This window comes from Aplidium turbinatum, chromosome 2, assembly GCF_918807975.1.
Source record: "Aplidium turbinatum chromosome 2, kaAplTurb1.1, whole genome shotgun sequence".
Taxonomy (NCBI): Eukaryota; Metazoa; Chordata; class Ascidiacea; order Aplousobranchia; family Polyclinidae; genus Aplidium; species Aplidium turbinatum.
Window position 1 is genome coordinate 1,707,870 of NC_137473.1, and position 25,548 is coordinate 1,733,417.

General features: G+C 35.3%; 3 protein-coding genes across 3 annotated transcripts in view; all 3 read right to left on the reverse strand.

The window, feature by feature from the left end:
• Window positions 1–7,090, reverse strand: part of LOC145764723 (uncharacterized) — a 77,935-nt gene extending 70,845 nt beyond the window's left edge. The window contains exons 1-3 of the mRNA XM_082576384.1: window positions 6,882–7,090; window positions 6,390–6,562; window positions 4,831–4,920 (exon numbers count right to left, since the gene is read on the reverse strand). Of these exons, the coding sequence (XP_082432510.1) occupies window positions 4,885–4,920; window positions 6,390–6,562; window positions 6,882–6,993 (321 nt within the window). The 5' untranslated portion in view covers window positions 6,994–7,090 and the 3' untranslated portion in view covers window positions 4,831–4,884. The remainder of the gene's footprint in view (window positions 1–4,830; window positions 4,921–6,389; window positions 6,563–6,881) is intronic.
• LOC145765718 (uncharacterized) overlaps window positions 1–25,548 on the reverse strand; it is a 1,283,504-nt gene that overhangs the window by 532,826 nt on the left and 725,130 nt on the right. The gene's annotated exons all lie outside the window — the stretch shown is intronic.
• The window catches only part of LOC145765602 (uncharacterized), a 103,976-nt gene that overhangs the window by 17,525 nt on the left and 60,903 nt on the right, over window positions 1–25,548 (reverse strand). The gene's annotated exons all lie outside the window — the stretch shown is intronic.

The window sequence follows — 25,548 nt, forward strand, 5'->3', positions numbered from 1 at the left end:
AGCCTATTAGGCCTACATTTCCTTCGATTGTTATTTCCACTTTCTATCAAGCTTAGCTAGATAATAGGAGAAAAAATAATGAGAATAATCTACGTTTTCGCACTTTCACCTATTGCAATCTTTTATGGATTTATTTAAATCAATTTCATTGAGATGGTTGGTGCTGTATATTTTTAACTATTAAGTTTGTCAATGCGTGTACCTTTGCTGAAAGAACTTTCAAACAAAATAGCCGACACTAGCCTAATGTTTTTCAATGCGATTGAAAACAATACTAAGAAATCTACAGTATATTTTGCATAGGATTCTACACAATTTTGCTTTTTTACGATAGCGTTGCTACTGGTTAACTTTAGTCGGCACAAAACAAGGTAGGCTACGGTACAAGAACTTGGTGAAAAATATCGAATGCTTTCCTATAGAGCCTTTGCAACGTCTGAAAGTTTAAACGATATAATAACCTCAAGTATGGGCGATTACGAAAGGGCGATTACGAAAATGGGCAATTACGAAAAAAACACAGTTTTTAATCTTTTCTGGCAAAAAAGAATTGAAACCAATACAATGGAATTTCAAGCGCCTCGCGAACCTCCGTAAAAGGGCTCGCGACCTCCAGGTTGAAAAGCCCTGCTCTAAACTCAATTTCGGCAAAAGTGGTGCCTACGTGGTTTTGGAACTGGGTAATGGGTACTGTATTTTGTATTGGAATTGGGTCTGAATCACTATCAGCCTTACAAAAATTGAGGGCCGAATTTTCCAGGGCCTAAGGCTATAGCCTTCTTAGCCTAATGGTTAATCCGGCCCTGACCACTAGTTACAACGGTAAACCATAATCTCTTTGTGGGAAAATTGTAACATAAGATTCCCGAATCCGTTCGTCTGTATGCAATGACCAAAAGAAACACTCTTCTGGAAACGTCTATGCAAGAATTGTATTTCTGTAAAAATGGCCTCAATGCTGTCGAAATTGTGACACAACACCGTACGCCACTAAAAACTTGTCACTAAAATACAAATTACTGAGATAAAGACGGAAATTTGGTCCAGCTGGAAAGCACTAAGCAAAACTGTTTTAATATGCGACCAACTCTTCAAACAACAATTTTACAAATGAGAGAATAAATTATGATATTTCAAACGCACGTAAGCAGCTTATGTGACGTAATAATGATAAGCATTATGAAGCTAATCAAGCAGGTGTTAAATTTGGCTTACACGATATCTCGTAATTTAAGATTTAACAATGATGTAATGCTTCACAGGTGTTTCAAAGATGGTGAAACCTGCTAATTTTTTAGAAATATTCCATTACGTCAGACGCCAAGATTCAGTAAACCTGAACGATTTTATATGACGTTTGATTTGGTGAAATTGTCCGTAACAACCACCAAATTGCAAGTGCATCTTCATAGAAATTTGCTTCAGTAAATTTCTAGATGATTTATCAGATATTCCGCATTTTATAGTTTGTTCTAATGGGCCTCAACAATGGCGAACAGGTTTGTATGACATAGGTTACGGCTGCAAAATCGTCAACTCGATAGCTCAGCTGGTTCAGCGTCGACTGTGTACGAAGAAACCGTAAAATCAAACAAAGCTGTTTCGACTCTCGGGGTGAGCGCTTGAGTAACGCATTTCAAGAACTCTATTCAGTGACACCAATTGAATGGAATACTTGACAAACAACAGTTTTTGTCAAATTTGGTGACCGGTCATGGGTCAGTGGTTCAAAGCCTCTACTAGTATGCGAAACTGCCAGGATTAAGCTCTCAAAGCTTTCTCAGTTCGCGGATAAAGATTCCACAATCACTCAATTAAATCTTATAATGCGGTCTTCGAGATTATTCAAAGATATTACCTTTGCAATCTATGTTTGACCCTGAGTGTAATAACAATGATGATGATGATGTAATATGTAATACCGTATATAATTTGATGCTAAGTGTAATAACAATGTTTGGTTTATTGTTTCGACTTTAAATAATTACGTTTGGTTTGTTGTTGTTTTTATCACCGTCGCAAACCACTTTACAGTCAATAACCTTTAAAAACTTATGGAAAAGTTGCTTGAATGCGTGAAGATTTTAATACTGTTCCAATTATCGTAACCTTGCAAATCATGTTCAAAGGAAACTTAGTCCTGTTGACATTTTTAGTTATTTAATTACAGTTCAATGAGCTTGTGGGCAATAAAGAATGTAAGGAGGCACTTAGTCAAGTACTAACCCTTAAAAAAATCGAGAAAAAACATATAAATATTCTTCCTTTATACAAACGTTTTTTAATCGCTTTGTTCGTTCAACCTCATGTTTATGAACCTAACCGATTGCATTTGGCACGCAAAGTTTCAGCTGTGGATTTTAGGAGTAGAAACGTTTTATGTGCTTCGATAAAAACTAAGACAATAATGTAATATTTTAAAGTAAACCCATTGCCTATTCAAGTACTTCATATTTAAATGATCTATTTCAGTGTTTATAGAAATATGAGCTAAAATGTGCCTTGTATACTACGCATAGGGGAAGGCTTGGACCAGTGCCGGTCTTAGGGTTTTTCGGGCCCTGTGCGGAATATGCTTTTGCGGGCCCCAATGACAATAATCCAATTCAGTGGCGTAGCTAGGTACTTTGAAAGGGGAGGGGCGGCGGTGGCGGCGTGATCGCCAAAGACGACAACCAGCGACGGGGGTCTGGGGGGCCTCTCCCAGAAAATTTTGAAAAATTACTTTGAGTTTGGGACATTCTGAGAGCATGTTCAACAAAAATTTAGGTATGAATATTACTGTGAAATGGTGCTGTCCGGTGGCATAGCAAAAGGATAAGATCATGCTTTCTTTGGCATTTTTCGGAAATAAAGCTATGTCTCTACAGTATGTTGAGTCTGGATGCAACCTATTTCGTCCCCTGAAATCGTGTAACAAAATTAAATTTCGACTTATTTCGTCCCTTGAAAAGATCGAGAAATTTTGAAATGTTTGCGGCAACTCCGATCAGCGATTTCGCCTATGTCGTTTTTTTTTTCTCGATCTTTTCAGGGTACGAAATATTTAGGCGACGAAATAGGTTGAATTCGTTGAGTCTCTATGTTTTCTTGTTGCGAATTCCTTTGCTGAATTCACTTGTTGAATTTTTCCTTTGAAAATGACAAAATTACTGCATTTTCTGAGTAAATTGCAGGCCCCCTAATTTGCGGGCCCTGTGCGATCGCACGGTTTGCACATCCCAAAGACCGGCACTGCTTGGACACCTCAGACATTTGAAATTTAACTGTGAGACGACATAACATTAAAAAAAACTTAGTAAATAAATCATTGAAGCCCTTCTATGGTCGGAAAGAAAAGGTCATTTAAAAAAGTAATTTGACTTCAAATTTAAACTTGAACTTGAACGAAAATTTTAAGCTAGGCTAGAAATCATCCTCCACTATGAAATACACTGCTCTGAAGCTGCTGCGTGGCCTGTTGGGAAATAAAGATTGTCGGCACATGCGGATGATCGTCTAGCCCAGTGGTTACCAAGGGTAATTTTACATGTAGCAGACAAGCAAGCACAAATTCCTTTATGCAAATACTTTTACAAATGTTTTTTAATCGCTTTGTTATTTCAACCTCATTTTTATGAACCTAATCAACAGCATTTGGCACTCAAAGTTTCAGCAGTGGATTTTAGGGCTAGAAATGTTTTATGTGCTTCGTTATAAACTAAGACAATAATGTAATATTTCAAAGTAAACCCATTGCCCATTCAAGTACTTAACATTTAAATGACTTATTTCAGTGCTTATAGAAGTATGAACTAAAATGTGCCTTGTATACTACGCATATCGAAATGCTTGGACATTTCAGACGTTTGAAATTTGATTGTGAGACGACAAAACATTAAAAAAATCAATAAATAAATTATTGAAGCTCTTCTGTGGTCGGAAGGAAAAAGTCATTAAAAACGTGACTTCAATTTTAAACTTAAACTTGTACGAAAATTTTTTGACAATTTCATATTATTTAATATTTTTATATTATCAACATTTAATTTTAATATTGGAATAATATATGGGGTCAAAATCAACACCAGAAAAAAGTGGAAAAACTGCAAAACTCTTTAACCGTACCTGTTACTGGCGTAGACACTATGGTCTCGCCCTCTGCTAATTCAGCAATTTCACATAGAAGCAGTGACACTAGAAACTTGAGATTTCTTGACTTTTACTTTTTTTTCTTGCCCCAACTTTTAATCCCGATTATGTTTGTATCGGATAATTGTGAAGTTCACAACAAACCTTTTGTCACAGCCAGTTATGAAATGCAAGAAATTTGTTGATATTCAATAGCTTGATTGACAGTTTACTATTAACGTGCGGTTTCATTTTGTGTTTCTTACTCATTACGCGACAGCGCCAAAATTCCATTAGGTACCCAGGCAGCAAAATCCGTCATTTTTACATTGATTCAACATCGATTTTGCTGTCTGGGTAGGGAGTTGGTCTTTGACGCGATATGAGTCATTCTTTGCTGGCAGACAATAATTAGGAAGGTAGCCTAATTTGTCATTTGTACAAATTGCTTTGTAGTGCAAAATGTGCATGGAATATTGTTTGCAATACATTTAAAATTATCTAATATTTTTATATTATCAACATTTAATTTTAATATTGGAATAATATATGGGAACAAAATCAACAACAGAAAAAAGTGGAAAACTGTTTAAGGCGTGTATATGATGTAGACTTAAAGCATACATGTAAATCAAAGTACATTTAAACATAGCCACCAAGCCTGATATTTTGTCAACAATATGTTTATTGAGATATTTATTTGTTATACGATAATATTACCAGAAGAGCTTGGTTGGGGGGAAGACGATGGCGTTTGTGATGAGGTAGATGCACTTAAAGGTTGTTGGGTTGTTTTGGAGGTTGGGTTGTCTGTAAAATGTTAATATGATTAACTTTAATATAAATTTAAATACGATGAAGTTAAACGACTTAAATAATTAATTTAAAGCTTTGGTAGAGAGTTTGCATTGTTGAACCATAGAGAAATAAAACATAGTAACTTTAGCGGGTTTAGCATACTTTATTTCACACAAAATATAACATAATTAAATAAAATAAACTCAAACGTTTTCGACACGTACGTGTGTCCTCATCAGGAATTAAATCTGCAATACATAAAATGAAAAATCGTAAGATAAATTTGACTATGCACTGTAACTGTAACGACACTCTGGACTGAAAGCACAAACTGAACAAATGATACGAGAATGATTGCGAGTAAATTATGCGGTGGGAAACAGATCACGTGAGGTGTAGACTACAGGCATTGGACAAAACAATTAGAACACACACAAAAGGAACGATGAGCCACAGGCGAATGGAAATCTGGTTTAATTTTGTGTCTGTTATCTCGTGCTCGTTTGGTGTGTTCTGATGATCAGTTGTTTCAGAAAGAAATCAAGAAATTAAAAAACATGGTTTATTTAAATGGATATCCTTTTCACTTTTTCAATAAAGTCTTAAACACCTTCATGGCTGATGAACCAAAAGACACGCCTGAAGAAGTAGATTTTAGTTATTTCATTAATATACCCTACCTAGGAAAAGATTCAACAATTTTTGCGAAAAACCTAGCTAAACTTATAAAAAAGAAATTTTCATGTGACATTCATCCTGTGTATAAAACATTTAAAGTGCACCAATATTTTCAATTGAAGTCACCTACCCCCTTTGCTCTTTCTTCAAATGTTGTGTATCAATTTAGTTGTTTGCGTGACGCAAACCAGACATACATTGGTATGTCAACCAGACATTTGTTGACAAGGGCCGGGGAGCACTTAAACCCAAACCTAACAACTAAAAGTGCAATTAAAGAGCACATCGCCTCTTGTGAAACGTGCACTGACAATGTCTCGATCGACCAATTTAAAATCATCTCTCGAGGCAGATCTGATTTTCAGACTAAGATCATGGAAGCCTTAAGAATCAAACGTAACAATCCATCTCTCAACCGGCAGTTATTCGCCTGTGGCTCATCGTTCCTTTTGTGTGTGTTCTAATTGTTTTGTCCAATGCCTGTAGTCTACACCTCACGTGATCTGTTTCCCACCGCATAATTTACTCGCAATCATTCTCGTATCATTTGTTCAGTTTGTGCTTTCAGTCCAGAGTGTCGTTACAGTTACAGTGCATAGTCAAATTTATCTTACGATTTTTCATTTTATGTATTGCAGATTTAATTCCTGATGAGGACACACGTACGTGTCGAAAACGTTTGAGTTTATTTTATTTAATTATGTAATATTTTGTGTGAAATAAAGTATGCTAAACCCGCTAAAGTTACTATGTTTTATTTCTCTATAATTAATTTAACTAAATTATTTAATTTATTTTTTTACTTTGAAATATTTTTTTTTCATGAAAGATGTAAATCTGCGCTTCAACGGTTGAGGTTTTGAGTCTTGTGGAGTTGAAGATGAAACTTTCTGAGATGATGATTGAGGTCGATTTGAAGCATTGGGCGGTGTAGTTAGTTGTTTAAAGTCTTGAAGAAGGGAATCTTGAGCGAGATCTAAAAATAATATACTGTTTTATGTTTTTTTTTGTATACTGTAGCTGCTTAAAAACGATTTTGGTTTGGTTGTAACAATAAGTAAAAAGATTAACGACAAATACAAATCAATTATTTAGTGATTGACATGATCATAGACCCTTTGTTCACTTAACAAAAGCTCTATTGAACTTAAACATGGTGTTACCTCACAAATTGGCACAAAGCGGTAAAACTTGCAAACACAAACTACCGAATAACTGACCTAAACAAAACCTCTATGATGTAATTTGTTGTTAGTGGTACAATAAATAAACTGCAGATGAAATAAAAAATGAACCTTTGTTGATGATCGGATCCAAAAGGATTCCTGATGTAAATTGTACAACAACAGCCCAGTGGTCCTTCAGCAGGTTATTTTGTACAAAAGATCTAAAATCGGTTAATGACATTTCACGACAGATGTATAAAGCACTGAAGTACTCCTGAAAGGTCTGGTGGCTAAAATAGAAGCGTTGCTGACCTTCCAGGAGTGGATATTCTCTGTTTGCTCCCAATAGAGTGACGACAAGATCTTGAACTTCCTGACTAGAGAGATGTTCTGTTTCAAGGTTGTCTGGTGTGATTAATACAGTCCCTTTTTTTGTTGCTTCATACGCAATTTTGGAAAGTCTGATTACAATATCATCAGATATGGAAACGGCGTGTGTAGAAGTTTTAAGATTTAACAATACAGTATGAAATATCCTGGTCATCGTGGATATATCATCAATTTGAGACGATCCAAGAGATGCTCTCACGTAGAGCTGCAGCATCAGAGGGTTGTAGCATATGGACTTTAAATGTGGAGTTTTTTCTGTAAGTTCGTTCCAAAGAATCTCGGATTGTTGTTGGTCGTTGACTAAAGCGTGGAATAACGTTTTCATGTTGTCAGACGTCAGATCACGAATGAAGTAAGTGCGTTTGGGCCGGCATCGTTTTGGAATATGAAGCATAGCGTGTGGTCGAGAAGTGAATATCAAGTGACAATTTTCAAGAAATTTTCCAAAACAAAGATTCGAAACAAGTTCCCAGTATTGAAGTGGAGTATTGTAATTGGATTCTTCCACATTTTCGTTCAAGTTCCAACTCACTTGATCAAATCCATCAAAAATAATGAAGCAGTTTTCCGGATTGGCTGTCGTCCATTCAAAAACAGAATTCTGTTCTTGGTCGTTTAAGTTATAGTTGCAGTCTCCCAACAGAAAATTTTTCAATGTCAATTGTTTGTTGCAGTCATTCATGTTCATAAACAGTTTCCTTAGAACGAGAACATTTTGGCTTTCAGCAAGTCGTCTTGCCAAGCGTTTCGATAAAGTTGTTTTTCCTGACCCAGGATATCCGATGACCGAAACAAACCTGTTGGTTTGAATATCAGAAACCAATCCATCGATTGTTACTGCTTGGTCAGATTTATTTAATTTAATTCCTTGACTTTTCGGATTGTAATTGTCATCGTCAGGAATGAACCTTCCTTGGTAAAAGTCAACTTTATACATTTCACAATAAATTTCTGGAAAACCTTCTGGAGAAACGTCAAAGCTGGACAGATCAACGTCATATTTGGGGTGATAATGTTTGCGAGCTGCTTGTTGCAGCTTTTTTAATTCTTTTGTTGAACCTAAACAAAACAAAACAAAAATATATTTGTAAAAATTACTTTTGATTTGACGACTGGTCTTACTGGCAACCTCACTTAATTATACTTTGAGTAAGTTATGGTTTAGCAAATATTAGAAGATTGGTAAAATGTCCAGACATATACCACACGTAATGTGTTTTACGTTTCTCAGTTTTTCTATGCAATATTCAAAACATTTGTGAAGGCTATTGCAAATTGTAAGCGAAAAGAAACGGACATTAGCACATTCACCAAACCACCACGTTTAGAAGCAGCACTGTTCGAAACAAAAATATTTCGTTTCGTTTAGAGGGGAAACTTTAAATCTTTTTTTGTATCAATTTGAGTAAAAAGGTAACTTCTTTTACCGCAATCAGACACAGTTGAGCAACATCACAATATTTAACAAACAAAAATTAAAATGAAATGGCGAACATTGTCGGCTACATATATTACTCTTATCAGGCCAAGAAAATGTATAGCATAACAACAAAAATATAGTCTAATCTCAACAATTGCATATCTTGCACACAACTGAACAACTGCAACTGAAAAAGATGACGTAGCACAACATGCCGAGAATTTAAAAGAAGAATAAACTGATATTCAGAAGAGAAGTGTCCAAACAGATTACGCATGATGGACAGAAGTACATACCCGAGACACAAACAAAGCATAAAACAAACACACATAGCAAAAACAAACACACAACATAGCACTAACAAAGCATAACACCTGGCAAATTAATTGAAAGACTGTTAAGAGATATGAGTTATTAGTTAAGAGTTATGCATTTGTAACAAAACAAAACAAATAAAAATTTCAGATTGTAAAATTCACAAAAAATTTACATTTTAAAGTGATCTTGCACAATATTATTCAAAAACTCAATACTGACAATTTCCTACCGATCGGCATTGCAAAATAAAGGGATGTAAAATATGCCTATGAAGATGAAGACTGACGTCGAAGAAGAGGATATAACAAATGCTTAACAGGAAATGAAACGAGGAAAACCAGTTGGACCAGATGATATTCTAATATAAGTTTGGAAATTGCTTGGAACGACTGGAACGAAGTAATGAACCGCGATTTTCCAGATGATAATGAAAACGGTGACCCACTGACCATGCCAGATGAGTGGAGAAAGTAGAACTATGCATCCACGTTTCAAAATAAAGGGAGACATAACAGTATTGAAGTTGTGGGAGAACTGACATATCAGTATTGAAGTTGTGGGAGAAAGTACTTGTTAAAAAGTTTCTAGAAAAATTTTCCATTTCACAACAGCATTTTGGTTTCATGGCGGAATGAGTAGTGAGTACGTCAGATACAATATTACCGATGCGTCAGTTGATGGAGTAATACAGAGAGGGACAAGACAATGTGCATTGCGTATTTATCGACCTAGAGAAGGTACATGATCGGATGCCAAGACAGAAGATTTTCAGATGTCTTCGAATGAAATGTGTAGAGAAGTATGTTTGTCTGATGCAAGACAAGCACCAAAGAAGTAAGACGCTTAGAGAAAGTGCTGGGTAGGAATCACTCAGAAACTTTAGGTAACGGTCGAGTTTCATCAAGGATCTGCACTTAGCCCGTTCCTATTTTCTGTTGTTATGAATTGCTTCACAAGAAACATCCAGAGAGAGGCACCGTGAGATATGCTGTTAGAAGATGACGTTGTGCTGTGCAAAATTGAGAGAGGAAGCAAAACAAAGGTTTGAGACTTTGGCGAGCAGCGATGTAGGATAGAAGTATGACAATAAGCAGAATATCTCAAACTCCACATGTCAACAGACAATAATGATGATGAAGATAAAACAGAAATATAATGACAAGGAGAAATAGTGACACAAGTGAAATAGTTCAAGTATCTTGTTTCGTCAGTTCATGAGAACGGAACAACCGACCGAGACGTGGCAAGAAGGATACAGAGCATCGAAGAAAATGACAGGAGTCATGTGTGACCGAAAGGTGCCAGAAAAGCTGAAGGGGAGACTCTATGAAACAATAATAAGACCAGCAATGTTGTATGGAATGCAGGCGATAGCCCTGACGACGGCACAGGAAGGAAAAATGCAAGTGGCAGAAATGAAAACGTTGCGATGGTTTCTGGGGTGAACAAAGGAGGACAGAGTAAGCAATGAAATCATCAGAGAACGAATGTAATTCGGAGAGCTGGAAGACAAGCTGAAAGAGACATGCCTTAATTGGTTGAGTCACGTCGTAAAGAGAGACGAAAATTATGTCGGATGAGGAATGAGACGATTGGAAGTTGGTAAAAAAAGCGAGGAAGGCCGAAAAGAAGATGAAGAGACTGTGTGGCAGAAGATATGGAAATAGTGAGAGTGAAAGAAGAATATGCTGATGAAAGAGTTATGAGAAAGAGTTGTCCCGGTCAAGGAGTTACAAGCTTTGCTATATCAGAGATGCCTGGTGCTTCAGTTGAATACTAAACAGAATCACGTTTTAAAGTATAATCAAACATTTTACCACTTTTAATGCAAAAAAAGTTATGTAATTAATTATTTAATGAAAATATTGTTGATGTAATCGTTTGCGAAAGATAGAAATGTCTCAATTTCATAAAATTCACAAAAGATAATTGAAAACGCCTATACCATTTAGACGACAATAACTCATGGACCGATACATCTAACTTACTTTCCTTCATTATTATTATTATACTACTGAGATTTCAAAAGCAAGAAAGGAAATCAACGAGCTCGGGAAAGACTCCACGTGGCAAACTTCAACATTCATGAAAACCCAAGTGAACACAAACAAAAGGAAAGTCAGTCAAACTCGTTTGCAATGGTGACAAATCTATTGCAGGGTTTGTTAGCAGACCTACAAGCTTCTACTACAAGTGGCGTTTGTAGTAGCCCGGATGTTGCATCGTTGCTTCAAATCGTGCAATCTTAAACTTTTTGTGGTGTCTGAAATGCTCTTCCTCAGAGCAACCAGTAAAAACTTTGCAAGATGGGAAGGCAGTCGCAATGTTATCTTTGAAACGACAAATAACTTGTAATAACGTGGAAAGTAAACTTTTTTATTATAATTACAAATTATAATTTTCGTACAAAAACCAATAAAATTTAACATTTGTCGAAACTTTCCTTTGTTTCAAATGACTATTCACTAGAAGCATTTGACAAACGTTTGTGTAATATTATACGGAACAATTATGACATATCTTTTTACGGAGCTAAGATGAGTCTGGGACTTAGTGGATTTGTACTAGAGGACATTTGTGTGTCAGTATTATCAAAAGGTTCGTTTAGCTTATTCCTGTTAACAATCAAGATTCATATACTTGTTTCAAACTTCTAAAATATTTTGTTGAAAGCGAAAAATCTTATGTGACGTTTCATAATATGAGAAAAAAACGTTAACAGCAACCAATATTACGCTATAGCGATATTATAGAGATAATACAAAGCAAGAAATGTCATCTTGTTTTTTAGTTTGACACCACAATATTAATATATATTGTAAAAGCTTTCGTATAAATGAGTCTTGAAATATTTATTACACTCGTACAACTACGCAATGACTTTACACTACTCGCACATTAGTCCATTACATTACAACTTCAAGACTGACATGTGAGTTTGATGCCACAAAAACTGCACATTATTGTATGTCTCCCTTTATTTTGAAACGTGGATGCACAGTTCTACTTTCTCCACTCATCTGGCATGGTCTCCCTCTTCATTATCGTCTGGAAAATCGCGGTTAACCATTTCGTTCCGGTTGTTCCGAGCACTTTCCAAACTTATATTGGAATATGAATTTTTGTGCATTTTACAATCTGAAATTTTTATTTGTTTTGTTACAAATGCATAACTCAATTTTGGTAAAGAGGTTACTTTCTTCAGCCACAGACATATACAACCAAGCAACCACACGGCATTTAACATAATGGATTAAAATTGAACATAAACTATAAGCTACAAACGTTTTCGGCCATACACACGTTAGCCCTTATCAAGTAACAAAAAATAACTGCTTATCATATCTACAATGAAAATGAATAACTGATCAATTCAGTGTTTAGATCAGTTATTCATTTTCATTGTAGATATGATAAGCAGTTATTTTTTGTTACTTGATAAGGGCTAACGTGTGTATGGCCGAAAACGTTTGTAGCATATAGTTTATGTTCAATTTTAATCCATTAGGTTAAATGCCGTGTGGTTGCTTGGTTGTAAATGCATAACTCTTAACTAATAACTCCTATTCCTTAACAGTTTTTCAATTAAATTGCCAAGTGTTATGCTTTGTTAGTGCTATGTTGTGTGTTTGTTTTTGCTATGTGTGTTTGTTTTATGCTCTGTTTGTGTCTTGGGCTTGTACTTCTGTCTATCCTGCGTAATCTGTTTAGACACTTCTCTTCTGAACATTAGTTCTTTCCTCTTATAAATACTCGGCACGTTGTGCTAAGTAATATTTTTCAGTTGTCAGTTCATTTGTGTGCAATTGTTGAGATTAGACTATATTTTTGTTGTTATGCTATACATTTTTTAGTAGTATTTCATAAAAATGTAATGTTTTCTTGGCTTGATAAGAGTAATATATGTAGCGGACAATGTTATTACACATTACTACTCACACCTTAGCACTTCAGTGAGCTAATTCAAATTATTGTGACGTCATAGATGCCTCAAAGAAAAGGTTATGAGCTTTAAATTCCCATTAGGCCAAACCACACTGCTTTAGTAACCCTTCCATGTTGTGAAGACTTTATGATGTAAACTGATGACATTTTAAGCGTTTGTGTTTTTTATTTTAATAAAACAAATTTAGAAATATTTTTGAAATACTCAGAAAAAAATTCGTTTCGTTTCGTTTCAAATTATGTTTCTCTGTGAAAGATTTTGTTTCGAACAGAAACTGTTTTGAACAACCCAATTCGGAAACTAAATTATGTTTGGAAAAAAATGTAAAATTATTAAAATAAAACTCTTCATATAATACTTATCCTGTATTTAAAACATTTGAAATTCATTCATTTAAACATATCCAAAAAACCCTGATTAACAATTTTGTTGATATTTATTAACGTTGTTTTTTATTAAATGAACAACATGCAAAGAGATTGATTTTTTTTTTTTTTTTGATTGACAATTAAACTACTTATACAACCTTTCAATTAAAATACGGCAGCATAGCAACATTTTGCAAACTCTCTATGTCTTATCATCATTGAATTCAATGCTGTTATGCTTTAACAACCAAGAAATTATTACCATAGTTATGGACACTACTTCAATCAAATATAAACAGTACAAACCTTCATCTCCAGACGGGGCACAACTTTGCTTTGGTAAATTGTAGATCATCGTTGTATGATACTGCCTCTTGTCAACCTGGACCACTTGTTGATACTGCCGCTGATCAACCATCACTTGTTGATGCTGCCGCTGGTCAACCTGGACCACTTGTTGATCAACATGCTGATAGTGAGTTGTAGAAAACTGTCGGTTGTCCTGATAAGTCAGTTGTTGCTGAGCTTGTCCTGTAAGAAAACTTATTGAATATTCTTTTGACAACATGTGAGCCTTGATTTTAAAGGGGTACTAAAGGAAAAACCTGACTTGGCGATTTTCCACGTTCTTTGTGTTTAACCCTTTGCTTTTCAACGTTTTTTTGGAAGTTAACTGCTTAAGGGGGGGCCGTTTTTGGATCAAATTCAATCAGCTGTTACGTGTTATCCGCTGGTGCTATTTCAACAGAAGTTGCACTGGTGTGAAAGCAAATCATTTGTCTATAAGTTTGAAAAGTCATGATTCTAAAATTTTATATGTTAAACTTGATATTTCAATTTTTGCAAAGGTACCCAAAAACGACAATTTTGATTTATCTTGCCGCTATTTAATTACCGTGCTAATCCGATTTCATGCAAACTTCTAAATAACAAAGAGCTCGATCGAACGCACGAAGTGTGTGTGTGCGGTGTGCCGAATCATTGCATTGATTAGAATTTACGACTTGCGAGCAAATCTTATTGTAAGCTATCACTGATTCTAAAATAGTTACAATCAGAGTAACATTGTTACACGAATTTGAAAAAAAATCAAAACTGCGTTTGTTGTCTTACATTTTTATCCTAAACTAATGCATTCCGAAACTCATGGCTAGCTTCTAGTTTTATGGAACCAAATTTTCATAAGTAACACCTTAGCCTGCTTGAATAGCTGTTTACATCTTCGTTTGTGTATTTTAGGTCTACAATTGAGTTTGTAGTATGAATATTTTTAGTAGAGAGAAGACAATTGAACAAGTTGTTGAAATTATCTGAAATTTCTAAGTTCAAATTAGGTGATTTTGAAATTGTGGATTTGTGTCAAGTCGCATCACAAATATCATGCAGGCTACATCATGAGTCATTTCGCTTACGGGTGTTTATAAACATGACTCATAAATTACATCCACAAAAAATACAGCATTTACCTCAACAAAGCTAAGTTCGAAGCTCACTTTTTATTGAAGATTGTGTCAATCAATTTGAAAATACATTTTTAGTCCGCCAGCGTCGAAATAATGCAACGGCGAATTGAGGAACATGCGTAAACAAAGGAAATGTGAAATAACCCACAGTCAGCAAATCTACATAAATTTAACGTTTACAAATGTTGAATCAATGTAAAAGGACTGGATTGCTGACTGGGTCCTTATTGTTTGAAGCACTAAAAATACGCGTAAAAGCGACAACATCAGCAAGGCAGTGATTATGCTTCTGGCCAAAAAAAAACAACTTTTGACTTCAAAGATAAAAATGATTATAACGAAGCTTCAAAGTTTGTCGTAAAACATTTTACAGAGATACAATAAACATAATCATTTTGTGCCAGATTGTGAGAAGACTTCCTAGATTCTTTCCAACCATTTGCATGATTGCAAATTATTTTCTATAACTTTATATTGCTAAAAAGTGGCTTCTTTGTTGAAACAACGTGGCTACAATTCTATAAAAAATTCTTAGGCCTACTACATTGACGTAATGAATTTTTTTTGTGATTTTGCTGATGACGTTTTACAATATCCGAGCAGTAAAAAATAATAATGATGAATTATTTTACAAAACCGTGGTTTGCAAGTGCTTCACAAAAAATTGTTGGGGGAAAATTTACTATTAGACGTAAAACGTTTGTAAAAGAAAATTGTCGGTTTACGTATTGATAATGTTTATTGCGCTGTTATCGAATTATAAACTGCCTGTAGGCTATTGTCTACCTTTGTGGTTGCCGGCCAGCTTAGAGCAGCATGCAAACTAAGCGTTTATGGTATTAGCATCGTGTTATGATTCTCGAAAATTTCCCACAAGGTCTTTATTTTTATCGTGATATTTTGTGCCTCTTCTGTCCTAAACTTGAAGTTATTGTGCAGCACAATCCACATCGGTTTTTAGACTCAGTCTCCATTGAAAATCTTTTGTGTGGTGCATCATTTCAAGTAGTGTCTTCCCCTAAACTGTTACACAAATCGCCCAGAACCAGGTTGATTATTATGTATCTTACAGCAGATGAGAGCCCGTTATTGTATGTGTGGAATTATTACTGTAGATGTCTGACTAAATTCATGCCAAAGTCGAGCAAATTCTGCTTTCGGGATCCTTTCCGTTATTTACGGTATTTTTTGTTGATAAGTTTAGGCAGCATTTTTCCAAGATAAATGAAGACATCGGTATTGTTCGTCACTTAGATTTAGTTTTCTCAGCATTGTTTATTCATTCTTTGATCCACTAGTTTGTCCCACTTTTGGTATAATCGGATCGTTTATAAATGGCGGTCTTCACAATAGCCGGCCTCTTATACATTGGCGCAACGTATTCAGATGTTGAATCAATGATGAAGAAAGCTGATTTGTTGTTTGTCTTATGTGACGCCTAACTTTATGCCTCGTCTACAGTACAAAATATTTTGTAATGTAGATTGTGTACATTGTACATTTTGTTTGTAGGCCTACACATGGCCACCTAAAGATATGGCCTGATTTGTCACATTTTGCAGAAATTTCCAGGTTTTTCTAACTTTGGGCGAACGTTTAAATAAATTTTTCTAAAATTTAGATTTTTACGCTTTCTTTATTCTTTTCCTCAGATGACACAATAGGTTTTAACATCCTCACATGTCGAAAAACAAAGAAAATTTGATTTCGAAGACTTTAGTCAGACTATTAATTTTCAATAACAGTCTGATTTTGCGTTTTTCAACTTACTTTTTCTCATTTGCTATTGCTTACCCAAGGCAACAAAAAAGTTTTATGTCATTAGGAAACCGCAAAAAGTAAAAACATCTCAAAAAATATCAGTCAAGCACTAGCAGTAGCTGTAATCAAAATCTGCAAAATGTGACAAATCAGGCCACATCTCCAGGTGGCCATGGCCTACATTACAAAATATTTAGTAATGCAGATGAGGCATTATCATCTTTATTTTGCGCTCTTTGGAACAAAACACAGTGCACTGTGAAACAAAAATACAGGACATAACAACAAGTAGGCGACATAAAGCAGTGAAGGGACGCCATCGAGTTAGCTGCTACGTGTAAATGGAGCCTATCTCATAATTTTGAGTGTATCTCATAATTACTGTTTGCAAAACGCTATTTCTCCGGCTTCTCCCAAAAGCATTTGCAGTGATACATTTCCTCAATTGCAAGTTTTGTCAATGAGAGCATTTCCATAGAACGTTTATTTCGAAACCAGGTTTTCGTGTCTTTATCCAAGAGAAGATTTCTTATTGTAACGTTTTTTATTCGTCAATGAATATTATCTGCTTGAAACAACTGTTTTGAATAGTTTGTGGCCTCCATAGCCTACTATTTTGATCATGGATTGCTATTGTTCGTAGAGCTGATAACGCAAAAAAACGTTTGCTATTATTGTTTCTAATTAACAGCTTTGCGATCACTGGCTTTTCTTTGTAGCATAAGAAATAACGCGCTTTATATTATTGAGGTCAAACCAAACAAAAGAAAGCAAAGAGGATGCTTCTCTCTGCTCGCGCATATCGATGCACGAAGCAATTATGAGCTTATGTCTTGTCATCGCAATGTAATCCATTTCACGCTTTGCTGGAAGTTAGCTAGAAATAGCAAAAATTCACCAAAATCTTGAATTTACAAGAAAACTACACAACTTTTAGCATCAAATTTAATATCATCAGATCCGCCTGGCAATTTTAGGAAAAGTCAAGAAAAACCAAGTGCATGACGTTACTGTGCTTCAAATAATTAAAGGAAATATGAGGGGGGGGCCAAATCTGGCCTCCCTTTGAGGAGCAAAGTGTTAACATGCTACCATAAAACGATTTTCAATAAAATTTTGCCCTATTGCGGTCTGACCACCATTGTGCGCGTGCTTTTGTCAGAGCTTTCAAAACGAGATTGAGCCTGAGCAACGAAGAGTGCGACTGTACAGTAGGGTTATGACTAAATTTTTTTTGAGGAAATGGAAAACGCCTGCTATGGGAAACGATGAACTTTTTTATGTGTACCAAGAATGTGAAATTTTTTTTGAAAATTTTTCAAAAACCTCCCGCACCAATTGATATTTCTGACGTCACCTAGGTACATTTTCTCCTTTTTTACTCTTCATACATTGTTTAAACTTGTTACAGACTCCTTACCACACTAAAAAGGTGGCGCACAGTATGGTGCAAATTTTGAAAAAAAAATTGTCGAAAAAAGTCAAGTGGGTCCAGCGATTTTACCCTTTTTGTCATTATTTTTCGCAACAGCGCCTCTAGCGGAAAATTTTTAATTAGTGTAACTTCAAGAATTCTTAAGCGATTTCGGTAAAAAATTTTTTTCAGATGATTAATTTTTGATACTGGGTGACTTGGTAGTTTGTTAGTTGTTACATTTTTACCACTAGATGGCAGTAATTTGTTTTTTTAGTGCAAAACTTGCAAAATCCTCAAATCGACTGCATGATACCCAAATTTATCGTATATTTCCATGTTCTTTTGCAATGTTTCAATATAATCAGTAAAAATTACTCTACTTATTTTCCTAGTGTACTACACTACTGCGCATGACTCACAATCAGTTACTTAGTAATATGAATGGCAAATTGTATTATTGTGACAAAATCATTTAGATGCAGTACAGGTGCACAAAGTAGTAATACACACAATACTTTGTCCTCAACAGCTTCACAATTTGTTGCATGCAACAAATTTCACACTCAAATATTTTTCTTTGGTGCACTTCTTATGGAGTTCTTCCATCAGTTTAACAGCTCTTTCAGCAATCATATTCAAGCGAGAGATGTTGAGAACATAGCAATCCTGGTTCCAATGTGTTTTCAAGCATTTCAGTGCACCGTCACACTTAACATAAAACATATTTGTTAAAGCCTAATTTACTGTTGGTATTGGTAGTCCGGTATAACCTTGAACTATTTCATAAACATTGTTTTGGCTATTCAAGAGTACAAATTTAATGAGGATGATGCTTTTATGATATAAATAGTACCGGTACCATAAATTTACTTCAAAATATCACGGTTCACTATGGTTAAACACTAGTTTTACTTACTTTGATTCCTTCAACAGCCAATAACAATTTTGGGTATATGCCTCCTCTGAGTATCTTTGGTCAGAAAACCATTGCTCTTGCCATCCATTAGCAATAGAGTGACATAGGAGTTCTAATTTTCCTCTCCATTGCGGGATCAAGAAGTATGCAATTAAACTATAAATTGCTCGTGAATTCCATCTAGCATTGTGCAAAGAAGGTAGTTTTTTCCATTTTATTTGAGGAAAAACATGATGCAACTGTATAATTATGAATTTTAAATTGAGTTATTAGAAGATGTACCTTTAATAATTTTACAGCACAGCATGTTTAAATTTTAGATCACCTTATAAAATTGAAAAAAACAACACAGCTCATATAAGAATTTGAAGTCATCTCTCCAACCAGGATTTTCATTGATGTTGATACAAACTTCTCCACTGTAATATTTCTGCAATTCTTCATATCCTTCGGAGATATCATCAATAAACTAGTAGCTCAGAGTTGGTTTGGTGGAATGTTTGCTGACAAAGAAATCCAAGACATGCTTCAGAATTCTGTCTAGTATATGGTGTTGACAACCAATAAACTATAAAACCAACAATAAACAAATATATTGTGGTCGATCCAGTCCCATCTCAACCATTTTTGTTTGTAATTTCACTGTACCATTTAGTCGACCAGTATTCACAGCGGTTGTGTCACAAATAATCATTTTGATACTGGACCAGGCTTCATATTCATTCAAAATTCGTTCCAATTTATTATAAATATCTTGAGCAGATCCACTTTTGCACTTTAGTATTCCAAGTTTGACCTCATTTGTTTCTCTTTGGAGGCAAACCACCTGAAACTCCTCCCCAGACACTCCTCCTGTCACTTTCAGAATCGCCATCTTTGCTGGACAATTCAGCTATTGTTGAAGCAGGAGGAATTTGTAACTTTAGCCTTTTTGAAGGGTGTATTGCAGAGAGTGGGGAAGGTTTCAGAGTGGGGTAGCCAACTCTTCCATGTGACTCAATTTGCTTTTGTAAAGCTCTTTATCTTCGTTAGACAGCCACTTTTCATCACTCTTAGTAATATCAAAAATGATAGATAAGTCTTCTTTAAACTTTTCGTTTGGCCTTCGTTTAGATTTTTCGTCTTGTGAAACCAACTTGTCTACACGGGCAATGATTGCCTGTTTACTGAGAACTGGAAAACTAAATGTTTGCCACAACTGGGTCAGTTCTTCTGGCATTGTTGCCATTCTTACTTTTTTTAGCTTTTCAGCTTCCAGCAGCACATGATATCGACCTAAAACCTGGTGATTTGATGGCAGCCGAACACAGGTATTCAAATTCTCCATTCTTGGCAGGTCTCGTCGTTTGGTGTAGCTGGAGGAAGGTAGATTTGCAGCCCAAATTCCTTTGTTCTTGGATACAGCAGTATTCGATTTCAAAAACAACATATTTTTAAAAGTATGGTATAGGTTACAGGTAATTCCTAACAAAACTAAAAATGATAATCTTTATGCCATATAATTACGATATCAACTGCTCTGGACCACATTTACGGCTAATTAACAATCTATAGGCCCATTATTCAATTTCGTAACAGTTGCATGGACAAGGATTAACGAAACATTGGTTCACCATGTTTATTACCATTAAACTACATAAAGAATGAGCTACCGCACAAATGAAAAAGGAGTGCCAGAAATCTATCTCACTCATGATATGCAATCCAAAACAACCAGTTAAGCACCCCCAACTCCAAAACCCAATACCGGTAACTAAAAAACTAGCCCGATAACTAAGCTAACTTGAAATCAATTGCATGATAAATTGCATGATATAGGCCCATTAAATAGATTAGGCTACACTTTCAAGAGTTTATGTACAGTACAACAAGCTGCTAATAATTAATAGATCAAATGATTTCAATTATTCTTTTAAATTATTAGCAACTTCCAATGCTATTAAAAACTCTTGTCTGGTCTAGCTTTATAGGCTATCAGTTCAGATATAAAGCACTATTGCCCTCTAGTGAAAAAATATATCAAAATAAAGTAACAATAAACCTCATCAGCATTTAAAATGAGCTTATTGACAAAAAATTTACCGAAATCGCTTAAGAATTCTTGAAGTTGCACTAATTAAAAATTTCCCGCTAGAGGCGCTGTTGCGAAAAATAATGACAAAAAGGGTAAAATCTCAGAACCCCCTTGACTTTTTTCGACATTTTTTTTTTTCAAAATTTGCACCATACTGTGCGCCACCTTTTTAGTATGGTAAGGAGTCTGTAATAAGTTTAAACAATGTATGAAGAGTAAAAAAGGAGAAAAATGTACCTAGGTGACGTCAGAAATATCAATTGGTGCGGGAGGTTTTTGAAAAATTTTCAAAAAAAAATTTCACATTCTTGGTACACATAAAAAAGTTCATCGTTTCCCATAGCAGGCAAAAAAATTTTTTTCTAGTCATAACCCTACTGTACAGTCTACGTAACAAAAGACTCGCAATCTGCTGATCACGCAATAATTGTTACTGTGGGCGATTTGACTGTAAGCTATGTATGTATGTATATCAAAACAGCACATTTCAACATCTAAACAGCAGACAGTTTGCTCAAAACATCAGATGTGGTAACGTGGCTTTTGTTATTGCTGTCTTTTATTACGCATTCTCGAGCAGTGTTTGCATGTTTTGGTCATTTTGAAACAAATGAAAATAAATGAAACACTGGACTTTGGGCCTTGCCAGCGCCATTGAAAACAATTTTTTTTCGGTAATTGTTTTTGAAATGTATTCTTGAATGTTCAGTTTACTCATTTTAATGCTTAATTCCGGTTTAAAATTTTCATTTAGTAGGCCTTTAACGAAAGAAGACGTCGATGACTTGATGTCGGGATCATGGCGGTTGTCAGTTTTGTTCTCTTTCACCAAAATGAAACCAAATATTTTAAAATGTGTAAAATACGTAAAAAACAATACTATCAAAATTATCAACATGTTAGAGTAACCATCAAATCAAACTCACCTTCATCCACCACTTCCTCACTTGGAACATCTGCAATTCCTTCGTCATTGTTTGAGAGAGACATGTTTTCTAATTTGTGAATCTCCATAGAATAGAATACTAAAACTTAGTAGGCTAGTTGATACTACAAAAAACAATTTAAGTGATTATAATGTCGCTCCAGTAACAACAAAAAAGACAAATCAAGCAATTATAAAGTTTGATTGAACATGTTTTATGGCCACCTTGCTTAGCATCCAATTTTACAAACTTGTTTAAATGTTAGCCTCACTATTTTGTCTCATCTAAAGTTTACACCCAGCGGTTGAAGATTTAGATTGAATGGATGGAAGACAAGGAACGAATTTTCAAGCATGCATCGTTTACGTGTCATGTGAAAGACACATCCGCATGCTTTTGAGCGGTGTCAAACCGGCATCCTATTGAGCGTCGTACCAGGGCTCTCAATACTCGGCTACGCAGTCGATACATCGTTGCTCTAAGTCTGATCTCTCCTCACCAATTAAGTTAGAAACATAGCAATAAAATTTCACTTTACAATTTTTGTTTCACCTTTCCAATATTCGCATCCAGGTGTACAAGTTGTCGACTGTGCAGAAGCGCTCAACCGCTTGCGCTTATAACCGAATGATCACGTGAGCAATGCGTGGCCTAGAAAAAGATGAAAAAATGAAATGTTCTTGGTGAAAAAAAGTTTTTAACTCGCAAGCATGAACGAAAAGGCTTTTTATTTACGTCGTTTCAAGGTTGGTAGACGTTGAAACCATATTATGTTTGCAATTGCTTACAAGTTTTAAAGATTCAGAAGTTGAAGAAATCAAAGCTTTTCATTCAGACTACTTCCCTCTTCACAATCAACTATAAAATGAAAAAAAAAACTTGCCATATTGCTTTGAATTTGAAACCAAGATTAACGCAACAAAGTTTGCATGAAAAGAAAGTAATGAAACATTGCAAATATCTTATTTTGAACAATGCTAAACGAGAGAGAAAAACGTTGCATAGTTTTAAACAAATGAAAACACGTGGAGTTGACAATTTCTTTGCGTACCATTACATTGGCAAAAACGTGCTTTTGGCTCTGAGGCTGAGTAGTTGAACATTGTTTCGATACTCATCGAAATCGACACTCTTCTGTGGCCTGGAAGGACGTTTAGCTAAAACAAACATCAAAAAGAGAACAAAAGAAATTTACCTTCTCATCCACAACTACTTGACATAAACCTAACAACGAGAGGAAGAAGTGATCAAGAACCAAACTTTGGTTTCTTGGTTCATCAGAGCAACCATTTGTTGAATATGGAAACGCATATTGCCTAGCAGGTTTTCTATACGATTTAATAGTTTGATGAAAGTAAATAGTTTAGAGTGGCAACTACCATCTCTCTTTTTGTTCATTACGAAATCTTGTTGCAAGATTGTTCCCACAAGATTGTTTTCCACAAGAAGCTATAAATGCCTTTTCTTGAATTCCTGAAACCCAAATGCCGTTTTTATGTTGAAACCGTGCCATAAAATTACACACTTAATAGTAAGTGATTTTACCGTGCTAGACGCAAAGAAGGAGATTTTGGCGTCAAACTCCATTTAGTTTGATATCCCCATTATGTTTTAAATGTTTTGTTATTTGTTATGGCTTAAGCATAAGTTGTCTTCTATTTTTCCTCGTCACCGAAACCTGGTCATGTTTTTCTTTAAATCGAAGAAGTGAAAAGGATATGTGGATTGATTGGTACTAACATTCAAATTACTAACAGTTTGGCCAGACGAATCCATGTTTTTATTGATCATAAAGGTAGTAGAGCGCTGTTTGCAGTAAAACTGGTCTATTCGTATTGTTGATCCAGGCTGGCCAATGGCCATTCATATAATAACCAGACTATAACCAGACCATTGTTTATTGCTGACATATTATACAGGTGTCTAGTTTTCAATAGGCTAAGCTACAGATCCACTATTGATTGGGTCTACTCGCTTACATTTTATTCAAACTAATGTGGATTAATTGCTATGTGGTCTTATTTTTTGATTTTAGTTAAACATCGAGAAGTTTTTACACTGCAACACAATTAGAATTGGAAAAACGAGTAAATGAAAGAATAGTCGCGGAATCAATGCACGATTTTATGTTGGATACTTGTCTGGTGACTTAGCAAATTTTCAAAATGCTTCAAGAATTTTTTAAGCCGTCTCTTTGTATTCTACTGTGCAAACTAAATGATGCGTAAAATTGAGTTCAAGTCATTGAAGCTAAGCAAAAATATTGTCATTGTTTGCACGCGATAATTGTGGCATCACCGAGTTGAGGTGGTAATTCTATCCCGAGTTGTTTGTTCAAAAATATTTTCCTTTCAAAGATCGTTTCATGTTCAAGAAGTGAAACAGTTTTTAACAATCACTTTGAAGTGCTGTACTCCGTTAATATGTTCACGAATTTTTCAGAGGTGACATCAAACATTCTCGTCAGATCGCAAACTTCAATAAAACTTCATTTAAAGAGCGGGGAAACCCAAATTAACTTTTTGCGAGTTTTTTGTTTCAGCGTGATGTCATTGTGTACAACATGCGTTTTAGCAAAAAAAAAATCCAAATTTTGTTGCCCTCGTCTCGCTAAGGCCGCTTTTGTTTGATACCCGCTTGCGAGGTCTCGCGCGCATCAAGCTGTGACGCTGTTCGCTGTGACGTCACAAGGTACATATAGTTGTGGCCAAAAGTTTAAGACCAGACTTGATTTATGACCGTTTTTGCATTACTTCAAAATGCTGCATCAGATATTGTTTCAGTTGTATCATCTTTATGCATCATCTTATATCTGATGCAGTATTTTGAAATAATGCAAAAATCGTCATAAATCAAGTCTGGTCTTAAACTTTTGGCCACAATTATATGTACCTTGTGACGTCACAGCGAACAGCATCACAGCTTGATAAGCAACGAGACCTCGCAAACGGGTATCAAACAAAAGCGGCCTTAACCTCTTTAAGTGCGTATAACGACAATTGTCGTCCGAGACCGTCGCTCTTGCTGTGCGTAAGACGACAATTGTCGTTTTCGTGATCGCAGCTATTCATGGCACTTTTAATTTCGCTTTCCTCTATTCGCTTTGTTTGGAAGGCGCAATTATGACGTGTGAAGAAACATAGATGCATTGTTTACACTACTGTAACGATTGCAGCCTGACGGAAATCATTAATTCCTAAATCACTCTATTACAATATTAGGTAGCATCTGCACTCACCTACAATGTAACCACAATTGCAAGAATAAAAAGATTTCATCCTAAATGTTTTTTCTTCTGAAATGGCTTCCTTCCGGTGTATAAAATTTGAACCACATCATGCGCGTTCAGTCAGTGTGAAGTCATTTTGATGCAAGCAGTTTCAGAAATATTTTGTTGTGTTCGAAAACATATTTTGTAACATATAGTCAACAAAACAATAGGGTTTTGTGTTGCTGCTAATGTTAGAACAAGCGTCAGAAAGTGATACAGTTTGAATATTTCCAAACTAAACTTACGTGAACTTTGTTTAGTGTCCTATAAATGCTTAGAAATTATTCTGTTCTGTAAACTGATGTATTTTTTTTTTTCATAATGAACAACTAGTTGAATAATTTCACAATGTGAAAGGTATAATCACTTGAGAGTAATGCGATTACACCAGAAAACAATAGTCCAGCCGGAGACTACTCCGCAATAGTCGATGAAAAAGTAAAGCAATAGACACGAAAGGAAATTGAACAAAAGCGTATTGTGCTGGGTCATGGGGGTTCTCCAATATCCTAGCAAGCAATAATGC